This window comes from Phoxinus phoxinus, assembly GCF_949152265.1.
Source record: "Phoxinus phoxinus genome assembly, chromosome: 4".
Taxonomy (NCBI): Eukaryota; Metazoa; Chordata; class Actinopteri; order Cypriniformes; family Leuciscidae; genus Phoxinus; species Phoxinus phoxinus.
Genome location: NC_136879.1, coordinates 28,156,519 through 28,175,322, shown reverse-complemented (window position 1 = coordinate 28,175,322; position 18,804 = coordinate 28,156,519). Strand labels below are relative to the sequence as shown.

Here is an 18,804-nt window from a genome sequence, read left to right as displayed (position 1 = left end):
ATGTGCACAAAGGGATAGATACTGCTGGAAGGGGGGGGTAATGTCTGTTAAAACACTGGAGCTGAATGTACCTTTGCTTCTAACTGGTTGGCAAAGAAAGGAGGATTGCACATGCAGAAATCGTAGACAATGGATTCTTCCTTTAGCGCATCCATCAGCAGAGTCTTTTGGGGCACCTTTACCACTGCAACACACACATTTATGCGGTTCAGTGGGTTAAATTACATATAAGACTGTCAAGCTCTCTCACTGGATCACACACAAACCATACCTACCTTTAATGAGCTCTGCCAGGTGGTTTTGCTCAACGTTCTTCTTCGCATAATTAAAGCAGATGTCATCCACTTCTGTGGCGAGGAAGAACCAGCCATTCATTGTGGCTCCCAGCAGGGGGTAAATACAGGAAGCACCAGTACCTGCACACAGCCAAAACCCATCATATCACACGCTTAAATACAAATGAAATATGATCTGCCTGAATCTTTACGTAAACATATTCTTCATGTAGTGACGACACTTCAGATCAAAAGTGCGATTCAAAAAATGTTTTAATACTTTGTTATTGTATCAAAACTGAGCACAGAATGAGGGAGCAATCTGAGTCTAGTTAACAGGGATGAGTTTTCACTGTGCAACATATTAGTTAACTAAATTTGTCATCTAGGAAAGGAGAAATTTGATGTAATATTAATATTCCTAACTGTATTTCCGGATGTTGATTAAAAAAAGTATTAAATTTTTTTTTATAAAAATAAAATAAAATACAATATAATATAATATAATAAAATACAATGATATATATATAAAAATACACTAAAATAAATAAAATATTATTGAAAAAATGCAGTACAATAAAACCTGTATAAATACCTTAACCATTTACATATAAAAATATGAACATAATTCACTAGTCAGCTCTACCACAAATGTTGTGCTTTGATGCATGCTATATTTTTGTAATTTTCGCTGCAAAACATATGGAATAAAAAAAAAGTACAATAGCAATTCCAAAAGAAATTGTTACACAAACATAATTTTACTACTAAACGTTAGGACTCTCAAGTATGTATTAGTATGATAATATGAAGTGCAAGCGACTGCCTGACAGTGTGACGTATGAATATAATGCAGTTAGACTGAGGCAGGACAGCTATGGTCATCCATTACCCAGTCAGCAGGCCTTAAAATGGACTGAAATTTAGCAGAACTGAACAAAGATGATACCCATAAGGTCTGAATAAAAGAGATTTGGGGTTATTCATCATGTGTGTGACACTAACACCACTAATCTCATCCCAGAGTTGACAAAGGTCTTCCATCTGCAATCTAACCCAATCAGCAGAGCCACAACTATATCACTCACACAATCTGACACAACGGCCAAAGACGTCCATCTGAATGTGTATGGATGCAACAATAATGCTTTCAAGGAGACGAAATAAAGACACAACTTTTCAGAGACTTTTTCGTATTAAGCTGACAACAGTAAACTAAAAGGCTGCATGCCAATCACAGCTCCGCAGCAAAAAATATCCAAACTAAAAAATGTATATATGCTAATGAATTATGAATATTGATAGACAATTTTAATACATAAGATATTTGTATATATTTGTATCATTATTATATTCTTGTTTTTATTTTATTACACACACACACGCATACATATACACAAATATATGTGTATATATTATTTCTAAAAATAAATGAATAGAAGTCTTAATGTATTATATTTAATCTCTCGAAAATTGTGTCTCATCTATACTGAAAACAACAGTAACCATGGACAGTTGCTAAAGTATTTAGAGAGACAGGACAGAGAGGATGGATGTGATGATGATGATGGTGGTGGAGTGGAATATTTTAATCCAGAAGATCTGGTGGCATGCGACTGCCAGCACTGTCTTACTCTCCTCCAGTCAGTGTGTGTGTGTAAACCAATAAGCAGCACCTGCCAAACCCCGTACCACCAGCCTGCGGGACCGCAAAGAGCTTTAACCGGATAACACCAGTGAGTCTGAGCTGGCATACCGATGTCGATGCCCCTCCGTGGGTTCCCCTGTCCCCCAATCAGGTCCTCCACCCAGTGGATGTAGTTAAGGCGGAGCGGCACAGTGGGGATGAGCCGTTCCAGAGGGATCTCGATGGTTAGGCCAAAATCCTCTTTCAGCAGGGTGCATGTGAGAGCCCGAACAGCCTCCGGGTCTTTAAAGTTGAGCCTGTGGAAGGGATGAGGTTTAGTGGGGGGTAATAGACAGAAAAGGGTCAGCTAATAGCTATTCTTAAAAACACACCATAGCCTCTTCTCAATTCATTAGTGCTGAATGAAACCATGCAGAGAAACACAATGAAGCACCAGCTACCATTGGTTTGCAAAAATTTATTAACTCTTTCCCTCATTTTGTGTAAGAAATGCCTTCATAAAGATTTTTCAAATTATATAAATTGTGTATATATATCAGCTTTAATGCACAAAAGCAGTCAAATGTCTGTTTTGATGACAAAAAGAAATATTCAAAATGTACAAATGTGTTAACTTGCAAACTGTGGATTTTTTCTCTCTCTCAAAATCTTTAATTTACTCTCACTGTTTGAATGTAGTAAAACACCCCAGAAAACATCTGGGTCAAGTTTGCATTTTCTTCCGTCACTGTCACATAATTCTAACCTTGAAATCAGGATTAGACAGACAATAACGTCATACGTGCAAAAATCAGCTGAGTATTGAACAAAAAGTTCCAGCCTGGCTCAGAGGAAGATAGGAATCATGTCTTTGTGACAGCCCTTGCCTTCACCTTACAAATGGTTGTCGAAAACAAAAATGCTTGCTACGAAATGCACATAATATTTTGTGGGAAAGTGATGTGCTAGAGCAAAATGCACTATTTTTGGAATCATCAAAAAAAAACTATTGGATCTCATTCAGCAAATATGATGTAATCATCACCAAGATTAGTCCTATTCACTCTAAATTCTTAATGTACATCTTAAAGCATTCAGTGGTGGTACTGTCACGTTTCTGCGGTTATAAAAGCGAGGAGGGTGAGAGGTGTAATTAGGGTGCTTTCGTTCACTCACACCTCTATAGATGTAATTAAACGCTCCATGCAGCAGTCCATGTCTGGCACCTCTGAAGGGAAGCAAGATGTGCATGTTAGCCTATGATGCTGTGGAAAAAACCATGGTGTGTGAAATGCTATTTTGCAGAGCCTTTAAAAACACCTGCACCCCACCCTAAGCTGTAGAGCTCTCATCACAAAAGGCCTATGTGACATTAAGGAGAGAATGTGTCTTTTAAGTAATGGCTGTACTGGGCTTGCTGGGATGTGCAAGCATTATGAAATTAGAAAAAATGCTTCAGCACAAAACAGCCTGATGATTGTGATATAACATTTGACGTAAATATGTTAAATATGGAAATGTCAATGTGCAAGACAAAAGAATAAACTGGTGGTTTAGGTAGAGCATTTATTTTAATGTTGAGGAATATGATGCTCCAAAAAGAAAAGATAATTTATATGACAATCAGGTTTAAAGCTTATAAGATGTGTGGGACAACCTAAAATCACAGACAGCTTAAAAGCATTGGCTGATAACTGTGGAAATAAAATCAACAACCATTATAAATCCTATTAAAGGATATAACTATAATGCATAGACATATATAATGGCACCCAAAGTTTAAAACTACCAGATTATGAATATATATATATATATATATATATATATATATATATATATATATATATATATATATATATATATATATATATAGAAAAATATACAACAGAAATAGAAAAAAATAAGTTAATGATTTAAAATTAAGAAATATATTAAATAATTTATACATTTTCAAAACTTGCTGAATTAACATTTCATTTAATTATTTAATGTTTTGAAAAGAAGTCGCTTATTCTCACCAAGGCTGCATTTATGTGATGAAATCATCCAGTAAATATGCTGAAGTCAAAACGTTTCCTAAATCACCACTTTGGAGATGAATGTAAAATTGCTAGTGCATGCATGGAGAAGGTTATGAGATGGTGTAATATTCGTTCTGATGATGGGAAAGAATTATGTAGTTATGCAAACTATTCTCAGAGGGTGCTGCATATATGCATTAGGAATTTCAAATTTATCTCCAAAATGGCGCTTTAGGAGACGTTTGGCTTCAGCATAACTTCTGCCTGCGTTCATGTAGAGACAGCTTCGAATTAGTTCCCTAGTTCGGCTGTGGTCTACTGCTCTAGATAATACAATCAGTTTTGGCTGCTATTTGTTTTCTCCTCATGAATGGCCTATATTCCAGAGGATCCCCACTGAAAACTGGAATCTCCCTTGTAGGAAGTAAGACTTGTTTCTGCTGGGTCACAAATACATCAGTCCGATCGCGTTGCCTTTGCAGGACAGAACCGAGATCAATACTAGTAATGTTAGAATTTCTAGCTGTACTGTGCTGGTTATCTATCCTCTGCTGGCCAGTTTGTGTCATTGTGAGTGTAGTTGCTGTTTGATTAGAAGTAAGTTTCGAAGCATTTTGAGTTCCATGGAGGATCCTTTTTAGTGGTGCTTTAGGAATTGTTCTAATCCTTTTGAAATGTAAAGAAGATGGTTCAGAATCAATGAGCAAATATGATTTTTCTTCCAAAACATTTTCCAGGTATTAATTCATAGCATCTCGTATTTTGAGAGATGTGTGGGAGCAGTGCAGTGAACTTACTTCAGAAGCAAAGAGATTTAAAATAGCTTGTGCGTACATGGACGGCTCTGAGATGGGGTAATACTTGTTCTGATGATGGGAAAGCATTATTTAGCTATATGCAATCTATCTCAGAGGGTACTGCAATGCAGCACAAGATTGGCTAATATGGCAGAGCTAAATGTATCATTCAACCTAATAATAATTGTCTCTAGGCTTCCTTACAAGCGAAGAGAAAAATGGAGATCTACAGCCTGTGAAATTCTGGAATGTTCTCAAAAAAGGCCAGACTTTACTGACTCGGTAGCTTTCATTCAGAAAGCAGCAAAGATTCTTTTAGACCCAGTCTTTGGAGAGATTCAAGATGCTAAAACAAATTCAAATGTCAAAGAAAATGTCCAAACAATCAGTCATACTAGTCATACAATTCTACTAGTAGTTAAAGTTATTACTACTGTTACTCCCATTGAATCATCAAAAGAGCAATTGATTTTGCACGCCGGCGCATGTATCATTTCTATTTTGCACCTGACACACAGCGAACTTTTCCCTCCACAGAGCGCACAGAGCGGTTCAGCGGAAAGAGGTGGTGTGTTCCGGCACAAACGTTCCCTGGTGCTATTTTGCAGTTTCAGAAAACAATTCCGCCACAGACCAGGAAAAACCTAGTCTAAAGTCAGTGGTGCGTTATTCAGGTGCTATTTTAGGGGTGCATGCTTGGCCATAATGTAGCGTGTGAACAACGCGCATACACTTTGCTTCTCTCATCTACACAGACGCAGCAGTTTCCATTTTTGCAAACCATACATAATTACAAGGAAAAATATTACCACACGATGGAAATCATTGTGGTGTCCATGAAGATGTGAAAAAATAGATCTAGCTTACACATTTACTCAAATTATTCAGGCTAATTGTAGTAATGACGGATCAAACCTGTTTGATCAATAGTGGCAAGACACATAGGTATATAAGAACATCTGACAAAGTGGGTTGTACGTCAAGAGCCAGGAAACTGAGGAAAATTCTGAAGACTGTGAAATCACCTTTACCATCATGTAAGTTGCGTGCACTGGGCAAATCCACCGCTATAATAGCAATCCGCCATGGAACAAGCGCGCCTGCTCTTAAAGGGAATGTGAGATGACTCTCTGATTGGTTTATTGCACATTACGCCCAAACCACACCTATGAGTAATGTAGCTACTTCAGACCAACCCATTTTAGATTTGCCGAGATCCGCCCACAAAGTTACTTGCATTTCAAGTTTGATACTTACGTTTCAGATCGTTAAAATAGGGCCCCTAGTCTCTTTTGCTCATGCAATGGAATCTTGTTTCAAATGGCAAAAATATCACAGGATGATAAGACTGAATTCTTAAGAACAAATGGTCTTTGTTATGTTTGCCTCAAAAGGGGACATCTGACAAAACCTTGCAAAAAGCGTCTCATCTGCCAAATATGCTTTAAGAAACATCCTTTGGTGTTGCACATCAGAAACACTTCATTTCATGGAGGCTCACCTAATCCACTAACTGATGTGAACAAGAAAGAGGACAATACTACAAAAGTTAAGACCAGCAGCTGTTATCATGGCTGTGGTAGCTACAGAGCATAAAGGGGCCGGCACAGCCGTGAGTGTTTCAGACATATGCGTTTTAAACCCTGGAAGCTCAGCCACATTCTGAGACAGCTGCGTAGCTTGCAAATGATCAGAGATTTTGCCCAGAAACTATGGATTAGAGAATACCTCCAACTAATGCAAAAGAGGCAGAAGTGGAACAAAAATAAAAACTTAAGGCTGATGATATCGTGCTCATCATTGACGATGCTTCACCATGGAAATCTTGGCTTTTAAGTCGTGTAGTGAAAACATTCCCAGACAAAAGAGGATATGTGTGTCGGGTTAAAGTGAGGACAAAGAACATCATCCTAAAAAGGTCTATAAGCAAAAATGATGCTTCTTGATTGGACATTGTGAGAGCGGACTGCAAAGAAACTGGGCTAAAATGCACACATTTATTGTTTCGTTTTTTGTCGTTCTTGTACACTATGACTCCTTTTGAATGAACTACTAGAATTGTTAAATCGTTGGCAATTAGGGACCAGATGTTGGAGCCATTCCAGATTTATGACTAATGATTTAACATGTGATTAAGTTAAGTTTGAGAACTGTGTGTAATAGTGTATCTGTATGACTACTGAATGTTGACTCTTATTGTGGTTGCGTAAAGAGTATTTAGGAAGGGTTGTAAAAGGTAACTTAAGTGAGGTAGAGTCTAGGAGCCAGCATAAAGTTTTGTTATAAAAAGACTTTTGCATAAACCACTATGTTAAGACGCATACTTCCCTACTATATAGTAGGCGAAAAACAGTATGTGGCAAAAGATGTATGTCCAAATAAATAATTCACAGACAGTACTCATTGACTAGACTTTGAGGTCCTTTAGCAATACTGGTCATTAGCCATACACTTGAAACATCAGTGGACCACAGTTTTTAACATTGCAAGAATCCTTTATTCCAACACAAATGAGACCACAACACAAGAGAGGAAACATTTGTCATGTGAAAAATCCAATACACGTCTATCTTTATAATTTATTAACACATTAGCCATAATTAATCAATTTTTTCAATCCAGCCTATTAATCTTGAAAATGTGACCTTGGGAATTAAATATGAATATGGATGTCGTAGAAGGTTTCCATGGTTACCACTTAACAGGATTAACTACAGTAATAAAAGCCTTCATGAAGCACAAATGTCGACAGTAAATTTAAAAAAAAGCTCTGTAAAGAATCAGGTGTGGACATTACAAAGAGGGCCAGATATGGTAGAGATCTAGCAGCTCATCTGGTCCTGACACAGTGTGTAAATGATCCGGTGTATCTGTGGCTGACCTTGCATCCGTCAGGTCATAATCAGTGTGCAGAGGACGAGCCAGTGAGAGCCGTTAACCTGCCCTCTATTTTTAGCCTCCATGTGAATCGCTCGGCTCACAGGACGAACACCAAGTGCCGCAGCCCAGCCGTCTCCACAGTAACTGCTATAGCGCATGTGAGGAGCTCACCCGCCCCGCAGAGGGGTGTGTGTTAGTAGAGCACAAGCGGTGTGGATGTGTGTTAGTGTGTGAGAGGACGGTGATGCTGACGTGAGTTGGGTGTGTATATGGGCAAATCAGCTACAGGATGAGAAACTCAGAGACTGCAACCCTCTGACTCAAGGACACAGACTGGAATGAACGATGAAAAACATACTGTAAGCTGCAAAAGGATGGTTTATCAAGTAGAAATCAGAAGATTCAGAAAGAGATGTGTCTGAATATCACAAAAAACTAGGCTAAATAACAACAAATATTGCCGTCACCCCGCTAAAGATTTCATCAAGGTTCATTTCAGAAGGGGTGCAAACCAAAAATTACACAAACATTTACTATGTTGGGTTGCAAATTATGTGAAATCTGAGTGCTGAAGCAAAACCACTGTTCTAACCAATCATACTAACTGTTGGGTAACATGGGTCTACCCATCAGCACCATCATCAGCAGCAACACAAGGTCACCTCTACAGCTCCATTTAACCACGTTTCAATACCCCGAACTCAAACGCTCCCAAAGCCGACCATTAGCAAACAAAGCATAGATGCTGAAAACAATCCACGGCTTTTTGTTGTATTCTGTAAGAACAAAGAATCTAGCTGTGCTGTTTTAATAAGAAAATAAAGAGCCGAGTGGTCTTATGAGGATTGACGTTCCACCAACTGTCAGGTTCTTTGGTTTTGTCAGCATCTCAAATCTCCAGTCGACCAGGATCTCGTTTCAACTTAACACTGCATTAAACACAAGCATGGTGAATATCCATTACCTCTGAGATTACAAGAGTATGGTTTCTGAAATTTTTAAAGAGAAACTAAAAGGCAAACTGCAGTCACACATCATTTAAAATAAATCCTGTCATTATTTCCTCATATCTTCCAAACCTGTATGACTCTTTCTTCTGTGGAAAACAAAAGCTGCACTTTTCCAAATTAAAGCGTCAAACTCCAAAAAGGGCAAAAAAGCTCATAAGAGCATCATAAAAGTGGTCCATGCAACCTATGAACTGTATTCAAAATCTTCTGAAGCCATGCAATATTTTTGTGTAATGAATAGAATGAAATAGCCGAAGTCATTATTCACTTAAATCTTACTTAACAACCGTGGTCACCATTAACTTTCACTGTATAGAAAAGAGCAGTTTGGACATTCTGCTAAATTTCTCCTTTTGCGTTCCACAGAAGAAAGTTATACAGGTTTTTATAATTACATGAGGATGAGTAAATGATGACAGAATTTACATTTTTGGCTGCTCTATTCCTAAGACAAGCTGATGGCTAATGCTGGCATGTGTCAGAAACTGACACCCCAACAAGGGGAGCGTGAGTTTAAATGTAGGATTAGCCCTGTAGCAGGCAGCAGAGAGGATGAGCGATGTGAGACGCCCCCCTCCATGTCCCCGCATCTCATTTGTAAGCGAGCTGAGGCTGAACCCCGCAATTACGCCCAACATTTCAGCGGAGGGCCCTCACCAAGGACAGCCCTCCGCCGCATCAATAATGCAACTCACTGTCTGCTAGGGTGGAGAGATTAATGCTACTTTTACTGCAGCTAGAAGCTACTGAAAGATCACACAGACTTCTTTTCACTACAGAATGAAATTAAAGGGATCGTTTACCACAAAATTAATATTCTGTCATGTTTTTCTCACAAAAAACTATCTCTTAAGAGTCTTTACATAAAATACCATGAATTCAACATAAAAGTGGTCCATACGATTTGTGCACTGTATTGTTGTTAATCAATTAATCTCTGCTGTAGCAATCAAACCAAATATCAGGCAGGGAGGATGTCAATAACAGCAAAGTCACATGACGTCAAACTTGTGCCTATGTGAAGATCTGCATTGGAGGTCGTAGAGACGTATTATTTTATTTACAAAAGTTTTATTTAGCAAGGATGCATTAAATTGATTATTTAAAAAAATCAACAGTAAAGACATTTACAATGTTACAAAATATTTCTATTTTAAATAAATGGTTCTGTTGAACTTACGATTCATTAAAGAATCCAGAAAAATTAAGATTGGATATTAAGCAGCATAAATGTTTGATAAGATTTTTTCTTGAGCACCAAATAGGCATATCAGAATGATTTGAGAAGGATCATGTGACACTGAAGACTGGAGTAATGATGCTGAAAATCCATCACAGGAATAAATTACACTATAATATATTAGAACATATATATAAATAGAATATTATTTGTTAATACTGATCAAATAAATAAATAAATGCAGCCTTGGTGAGCACAAGAGACATGTTTCAAAAACACGTTTCACCAATATAGGTTTGGAACAACATGAGAGTTGTGAACGACAGAATTAATTTTTGGGGTTTCATATTTCCTTTAAATGCCTGAATTTTTAATGCTCCCTAGTTCTTTCCAGGTTGTTCACGAGCCTCTGGTTCATGCCTTCTAATCCCATCTCTCTCTGGATGACATCTGCGCCCCAAATCTTTCCTCTCCTTTCATATCTTTCTCCTCCAGTGGCAGCAGAGGAAAAATGATGGGGAAAGGATTCCTTGTCGTTCCCATATCCCTCTCAGTGAGTGTCTATTTCCAGATTAACCCTATCCTCCAAACTGTGGCATAAGAGACTTAGGAAAGAAATGGAAGGAAGCTTATCTAACCAGCAATGTCTGGAGTCTGGAACGACGAAAAGGAGAAGCTGATGATAATTCGTATATATAAAAGACTTAATATTTTGGCAAAACCCACATCTTAAGACTAAGTTTCGGGGGCTAACTTGTGAAGTTTCGGTTAAAAACCAGATCAGTTTTTAGCAAATCTCTAAGCATACCACAATAATATTAGGGACTTTAAGCAACAGCCTCTGGTGGAACGGCAACGGCATTCTGTCGTTCTATTGCGCATGCGCGAATTTAACTGCTACTTAGCGACGCTCTACTGTAAGCGTCTACTACGGGAGAACAGCTGATTTGCCGTAGCCGCTACTACGTGACAGATTAAGAAAGTTAATGTTATGTTTTAGGTTATGTGGCATTGTAATCGTGTCTGTATATTATTATTAAATGGCAAAAGCAAGCTTTCTCTTTCTTTTTAAAATCACTTAATTTTTTTGTATTTTGTCTGATGATTAGATGATCCCCTATGCCGTCCTCTTTACTGTTGCTTAGTGATTTTTGCGCTCTTTAGCTACGGCAGTTAACCGTTTACTTCCGGCTGCCGTTCCATCAGCAGCTGTTGCTTAAAGTCCCTATTTTCTAATATACTAATACGACTATTCCTGCAATACTGTGTGCACATCATGCAAATTTTCTTTATGACTATCATTTTTATTTATCAAAATGTGCAAATAAAAAAAAAAAACTGCATAAAATACTATATCACAGAATGAAATGCGTTTGACTAGACCTTCTACCTCCCACATGTTGAATCAGCCAGAGATAATAACTCGTGATTAGCCCTTTGCTTGACTACGTTATCAAACAGCTAATAATGTATTGCTTATGTTACACAAACCATCTTCCCGTTCGTCATCTCAGAGTCAGACAGCTGCCTTTAAAAAAATCAGCATCATGGAAAGTCAGTGGTCAGTGTTTTTTGGTACACTGCAATGGTGTTGACTAATGAATTAGCACATAAGGGTTGTCTTAAAGAATTTTAAAAACACTACACAGACAAATAAACAACATTAAAAACTTGATTTTCACACGGGGGGAGGGGGTCTTTAAATTAAAATTAGACAGATATAGATTGATAGAAGTCGATAATGTGATAATATACACAAATTAACATTATTAAGTACTGTTTGAGAAATGGATATTCATATTGAGGTCTGATAAAGATTCATTTTACATTAACAGTGTTTTTAAAATTAGTAATGTTTTAAAGATTAACTTAAAGTAAATATTGGCAAAGGTAATCTAAATGTAAATAAGCATGCACAATTATATATATATATATATATATATATATATATATATATATATATATATATATATATATATATATATATATATATATATATATATATATATAAATATGGTGTCTGACACCAATTGAATTAAAGATGCAATGTGTTGTAATTAAACAGGCCATGTTAAAAAATAGCAGTTTAAAAATGTACATTTAAATAATGCATTTTATATCACATACCGGTACTTTAAAATTAGTAAGCAATATGCATTTTATACAGTGGTTAAGCAAATACAGCTTTCAGAGCATAATCAGGGAGAAAGAGTGAAAAAGAGAAAGTGTGTGTGTAAGAGACATGAGGAGCATGTGGTCCAGGACAGTGGTTGATGGTAACTGTGCTGTAACGTACACCTGCTGCAGATGGCAGGAGGATTTACAGTTTTATATTAAAAAAACATGCAAATGTGTGTCAAACTAACACCTGCTGCAGAATTCATTTACATTTAAACAATGTCGTTTCCTCCTGTTGATACTGAGATTGTCAGACCAAACATGCATAAACATGAGCCGTAAACATCTCCAGACATCTGACCAAAGTACCGTGTAGATGAAACGCTCCAAACGCTTCCTAAAAGACACTTGTTTGTACAATTCCTGAATGCAATACAATTCTTTAGCAATCAATGCCAAGAGATATAAAAAAGGAAGTGGATGTAAAACAGTAAAAAAGTTATTTATATAATATTACTTATTTACTATTCATATACGTAACTGAACAAAGTCCCTCTCTCTGTTAAGACCAGTGTGGTCATTTCAAATGTCCTTATTATAGTTATATCTGACCCAGATCTGTGCTAACTAAATCCAACTGGATAAATGTGGCTGATGTTGGCTTGATCAAAGCGATCAATCATGCATAAGTCATGAGGAACAAATGAGGACGTTGAGCTGATCAGGTGTTTATGCACCACTTTACTTGAACAGAGACCACTGGTCCAGAAAGCACCACTAATTATCTGAATCTACAGCACCAATATTTCATTTGAGTTGATCAAAAACAAATTCAATGCAAAGACAACACATCTTTCTATTGTATAAGCTCTAACCATAAACAAACAAATTGCACAAAGTCATGTCCGATTCATGAAAAGATGATTCGTATGATCCGGTTCTCTTCATAAATCACTCAAAAAGACCAATAAACTCAGTTTGAATCACTCTGACAAATCCTTCACTAACTGAACTCACTAAAATCAATCAGAAGTTAATTCACATCTCACTCATTTACCTGCAAGTATTTACTTTTAGTAACTCAATATGAAGTATTTTGTGCACTTAAGGTCCATAAAACTTAATATCAAAATAAGAAATGTATTGATATAAAATAAATAATAAGTTTATATTATTCAATATTATTATATTATAAAATTAATCAAACAATTTGAATTTAAACATTATAACATAAATATAAAACAAATAATATAATATAAAATATAATATAATATAATATAGAGTATAAAATGCATACTCACTTTGACAATTGCTAAATATTATATTTAGTGTTATTAAATTATTACTGTTTTTAAAAAAACAATTACGATCAGAAAACTTTGAGATGATGGCAAACATAATCTTAATGTAAAAATAGGCGAAATAAGAATGCACAATTAAATATCCAATATCAGCCTATTTATAGGCATATATATAAAATATTCAATAGTCTGATAACAATAAAAAAAAAACGATAAAAAGACCTCATAATGGTAATTATATATTTTGTACATCCCTGATCAAAATAATAATTCATTTGACAACATATTAAAAAATTAAAGGTATTTGTATGCTCTATATGTGCACTAGCAAAAGGACAAAAGACTAGGAGATGAAGAAAGGCTAACAGAGGAGGGAGTTTGTGGTGGACGGGCTGTAAAACTCTGCTAATTAGACCGCAGAGGCGAATAGCTCCAGGGGCGTTGTTCGAATTTTCAAAACCATCATTAGGAATCAAAGGGTGAAGAAACACGGGGCTCTTTTCAAGCCGCATCTTCAAAAACAGCCTCTACGGCCAGACCTGCCAGAGCACCTGAGAGAAAAGACAGCAGAAAGATGGACACACTAATGCTATCAGCTGAGCCTCTCCAGGTGCACACACGTCAATACAGTCTGGGGCTGCGAGCACAGGTCTTTACAGAGCGGATTTCTTTTGTTCCTCTGCTTTCTCTCGCTCTCTCTCTCTCTCTGTCACACTGTAATGACTTCTCCTGCTGAGGAAATGTGACGTGACTAGACAGGATCAGCGCGGTGGGTGAGGAAAGACAGGCCAACTACAGTTCTCTTTGTGATATTATTATAGTCAACAAAACAATAATAGACAATACACACGAGAAAAATATCACATACCTCAATTACACCCCGACATCCTGACTTCTATTCGTTTTTCTCAAGCTCATTTGAATAGTTTCAAAGTACTTTAGAAAATAGAATGCAAAATGAATTATATTTGAGTTTATTGCAGCATTTCTGTGCATGTTACACAATTTTTTTTTTTATATGTTCATTCAAACATTAAATGTGTCTTTAAATCAAATGTGATATCATACACTGCCGGTTAAATGTGTGGGGTGAGTCAAATTTGGCAAGTTTAAGCAAGGATGTATTAAATTGATCCAAAATGACAGTAAAGACATTTGTAATAAGATTTCTATTTCAAATAAATGTTGTTTAAATAAAACTTTCTATTCATAAAATATATTCATAAAATAAATATAACGGTTTCCACAAAAATATAAATCAGCTTAACTGTTTTCAACATTGATAATAACAAGAAATGTTTCTTGAGCAGCAAATCAGCATATTAGAATTATTTCTGAAGGATCATGTGACACTGAAGACTGGAGTAATGATGCTATTGAAGCCTAATCATTTTAAATTGTAATTAATATTTGACAATATTACTGTTAATTGTAATTCAGATCAAATAAATGCATCCTTGATGAGCATAAGAAACTTGCCAAAGACTGTCCAAATCTGTGTGAGAGAATGTAAAACATTTCTGAGAGGGTTTTACCATGCAAATGGCCCAAAAACTAAATCAAAGCACCTTGTTAACATGCTAATATAAGAACTTAAAATGCCATTAAAAATGTCAAACCTTCTTGGACAACTAGCCAAATCATTATTACCCATTCGTAGTAAATACAAAAATAAATAAATAAATGTATATATATTCAATAATAATAATTCCGTTTTTGTGTGTAATTTGATATCAATAATACATATCAGTTTAATATAAGCCAAATCGATCTCTAGATACCGACCGAAGTCATTAAAAAACCCTATTGGTCAACCACTAATCAAATCTCAATGTTCTTTCCCAGTTCTATGATGTTTAGTGGTCAATGATCAAAGACGACACTGTGAAACTGTGAGTCACTGTCACTCCTGCATACACCGCCTGAGGTATTTCACATTTCTGTGTCCCAATTACAAGCTCCATACCCTCCAAATCTCAAACACTTGAGGCGTTCTTCCGCACCGAGATGCTTTCGTACCAATTTCCACCTGCCACTCTACAGCTCTGTAGTGCACATCTGCAGTGCTTTCCCACAGATACGGACAGGAAACAGCCCGGTGTCGAAAGGCTGCATCCAAGATTCCTGCTTCCTCTCATACATGCATAATCAGTCTTTCTTTCAGCTGCCAAAACAGGTCCAAAACAATAGCGGAGATAATGATGGAGGCTGAGTCTGTAAAAACTTTAGTGTGTGCTATACAAACCCTCAGGCTTGGCTAAGACTGTGGAGAAACCCAAGAGATTTGAGATACTGCTTTCTGGTACCTGAAGCGCTAAACTCCCAGAAGCTGAGATCTTTGCTCCAGTCAAGACTTCACCGAACCAAACATCGCCTGTTTCTTTAAGACTGAAACCCTGTAGGCACAGCAGGCGATTTGCATGCACTACCTCTAAAGCCTTCGGGACGTTACACTCAGTAGTGAGAGAAGTACACACCTCTTGGCAAGGTCAAGAGTAACGGTGCACAACCAAGTGGGAATATGGAGACTTGGCAAAAAATGCAAGATGTTCAGCCTCAGACATGACTTTAGGGCGTTTGCACAAGATGATTCCCATTAGACCAAAAACTAATCTTGCAAGTGATGCTAAAAAAAATAAAAGAAGATGGAGAGGGGGGAAAAAAGCTCATGCAATTTACCCAGAGAAGAGCGCTGCTTGTCAAGTTCATTTTCTGACAACAGCACGAGCTCCACCCCTCCCCTGGAGTCCTGGATGCGCTGCTGTGTATCGACAGTCACAGCAGGAAGCTCATCCAATCATAGCGGCCGCTTCAATGGGACAGGCCTAAAGTACTGCGCCAAAGTGATTATTGATTTACAAATAACTCATCTCCTTTTACACAGCCAAACCAGAGCATGCATGAGCCTCTGAGCCTGCATGCATCCTAGCAGATATCAACATACTAGTTTGTGGGTATTAAAGGTGATCTCTAATTTATATTAACGAATTGATTAGGAATAGAGTGCCTTTTGTCTTGATAAAGTAGAATTCTTTCTGTTTCTATCAAACATGATTGGATGTTGACCAATGCGCTATACAATCATATTCAAATAAAAAAAAAATAGCACCATAACATAACTCAACTAATAACACCATAACACTGACACACACAGTCAATGACAAACAGAATCAGATACACAAGATCAACGAGAGCCTCTTTCTTCATTAACCCGTTGAGCCAAATGCTAATGTAAGTAAATGTAATTTCAGATCACTTTTAAAAGAGCCTACCACTGCAAACCACTGCAAATTCCCAGTTGCCACTCAATTTTAATACGGTCCTAGGAACATCTGAAGTCATCTGACCTGAGAGTCCTAGGTGGTTTATGTACACAATGAAGCTCTGCTAAATATGAAGGCTCCAAGTTGTGTAGTGCTTTAAATGCTTTGTATACAAGAATCAATAGTTTAAAATCAATTCTATATTGAATTGGCAACCAATGTAGTGAGGCCAAAATAGGCGTAACATGCTTTCTTCTTACGAGTACCTGTCATGAGTCTGGCAGCAGCGTTCTGCAGCAACTGAAGACGATTTAACAGTTATTGACTCATACAGAGAATTACAATGATCCAGTCTTACAGTTATGAAAGCATGAATAAACTCTTCAAAATTACTAGAATACAAAAATGGTTTAACCTATATAGTATAGATCTCAAAAAGAAAAAAAATGAATTTGACCACTGAATTAATCTGTTTATCAAATTTCAGCAGATCAAGCCCCTGTCATGGCCAGCCCAATCTCCAGATCTGAAAACCTCTGGAATGTGATCAAGAGGAAGATGGAAGATCACAAGCAACAAACAAAGCTGCGCTGCTTGAATTTTTTGGTCCACGGGTGGCATAAAGCCACCCAACACATGACGCATGAAAGCTGTGATTGGAAATTAGGGTTATTCCACCAAATATTGCTTTCTGAACTCCCCCTTAGTTCAAATATTAGTAACAAATTGTTTAAAAATTTATATAAACTTGTTTTCTTTGCATTGTTCGAGGTCTGAAAACGTCATGGTGGCTTAATTTGTGTTATTTAGACCAGTTGTCATTTTCTGCAAATAAATGCTCTAAATGACAATATTTTTTTTATTTGAAATTTTAAAGAAATGTTGTCAGTAGTTTATAGAAAATGTTAATTTTACTCAAACACATACAGTAAATCCAGAGAAACCGCTAATATTGCAGTGGTCTCTTTACAGAGTTGTGTGTGTGTGTGTGTGTGTGTGTAGTACATACTAAATGAACTTTGAAATTCCCTGACACGTATAAGATTGATTGTCTAACATCTCTAAATTACTATAATTTGTAGCTGATAGTAAAAAAAAAGAAAAAGAATTATATATATATATTTGCAACAAGAGCAGGAGTTTATGATCCTCCTCCAGCTTGTGTCATTTGAAGATCATTCTCTCACAATACTAGAACAGAACAACACATTTACGTCATAATTCCTCTAGCAAATCATATGACACATACAAAAGAAAAATACAAAATAACATTACTTACGTCACTCTGCCGGTAAGTGTGGTCTGCACGTGCTTCTGGAATTCAGGATATTTAGAGGCCAGATAGACAAAGTCTGGAGGTTTATCCTTATAACGGTTTCGAGGATGCATGGATTTATTCAGGGCCATTCTTCCTACAATGCTGCAAGACAGATCGCACGTCACTACAAACAGCAATCAAAAAGATCCACGAATCTTAAGAGTCGTGAGTCAAATAGAATTAAAGAGATAACTTAGTTCATTCCATTCACTTTTTAATGAACGGAGAAAAAAAAATGCTTTGAAAGTCAATGGTGACTGTCAGCACCAACTATTCTGCCTTACATCTCCTTCTTGTTACACAGAAGAAAGAAATTCATAAAAATGTAAATAACATGAGGGTGAGTAAATGACAGAAATTTCATTTGTGGGTGAACTGTTGCTTTAAGTTTTGTTTTCCATGTGCATGATTTAAAGTGCGACACGTATGTGCTGTGATTGCAGATGTCTATTTATAGAGAAATCTTTTTACTCTTGTCAGCATGTAATTTAATAACTTATCACGAATCACAAACGTGCTCAGGGGTAATTCTCTTGATTTGCTAAGAGAATAGCCAAACAGCTAATAGATTCACCAGACAAGACACTGCAAACATGCAACTCTAACGAATAGCACAGGCGACACTCGTTTAAAATATCATTAGATACCGTTAAAAAATATCGGAAGAACAGATGAATACCGATGAGCGAAAACTTCAGGAGTTTCTCAGTGTTCAGCACACTCGGCTGTCATTGGCAAATCACGTTGTACCAACGTTCAAGTGTTTCTTCCCGGGTTCCGCATCAGTCACAATTCTGCGTCGGCGCACACATATGGCGTCACGGGATCTGGTTTTAATGTAATATTTCCGAATATTTCCCAGTTCATTTGCTATTATAATTAGTTTTTAACATAATAATGTATTATTATGATTATTATTTCCCCCTGTCGGTTTTCTTATTTTGTACGGGTGCTTACTGTTCTATACTGTATTTATATTTGCTCATTTATAATAACAAAAGTAACACATTTTCT

At 36.7% G+C, this 18,804-nt stretch overlaps 1 protein-coding gene across 4 annotated transcripts in view; it reads right to left on the bottom strand.

Annotated features, from left to right (window-relative positions):
* Positions 1-18,598, bottom strand: part of mettl16 (methyltransferase 16, N6-methyladenosine) — a 32,557-nt gene extending 13,959 nt beyond the window's left edge. Inside the window, exons 1-5 of one of the 4 annotated variants that reach the window (XM_079609709.1) lie at positions 18,470-18,598; positions 17,752-17,892; positions 2,032-2,219; positions 276-416; positions 72-184 (exon numbers count right to left, since the gene is read on the bottom strand). In XM_079609709.1, coding sequence (XP_079465835.1) covers positions 72-184; positions 276-416; positions 2,032-2,219; positions 17,752-17,879 — 570 coding nt within the window. In that variant the 5' untranslated portion in view covers positions 17,880-17,892; positions 18,470-18,598. Of the gene's footprint in view, positions 1-71; positions 185-275; positions 417-2,031; positions 2,220-17,751; positions 17,893-18,437 lie in introns of all 4 variants that reach the window. The other 3 variants (XM_079609708.1, XM_079609711.1, XM_079609710.1) reach the window with 3 other exon arrangements.
* Positions 18,599-18,804: the final 206 nt, after the last annotated feature.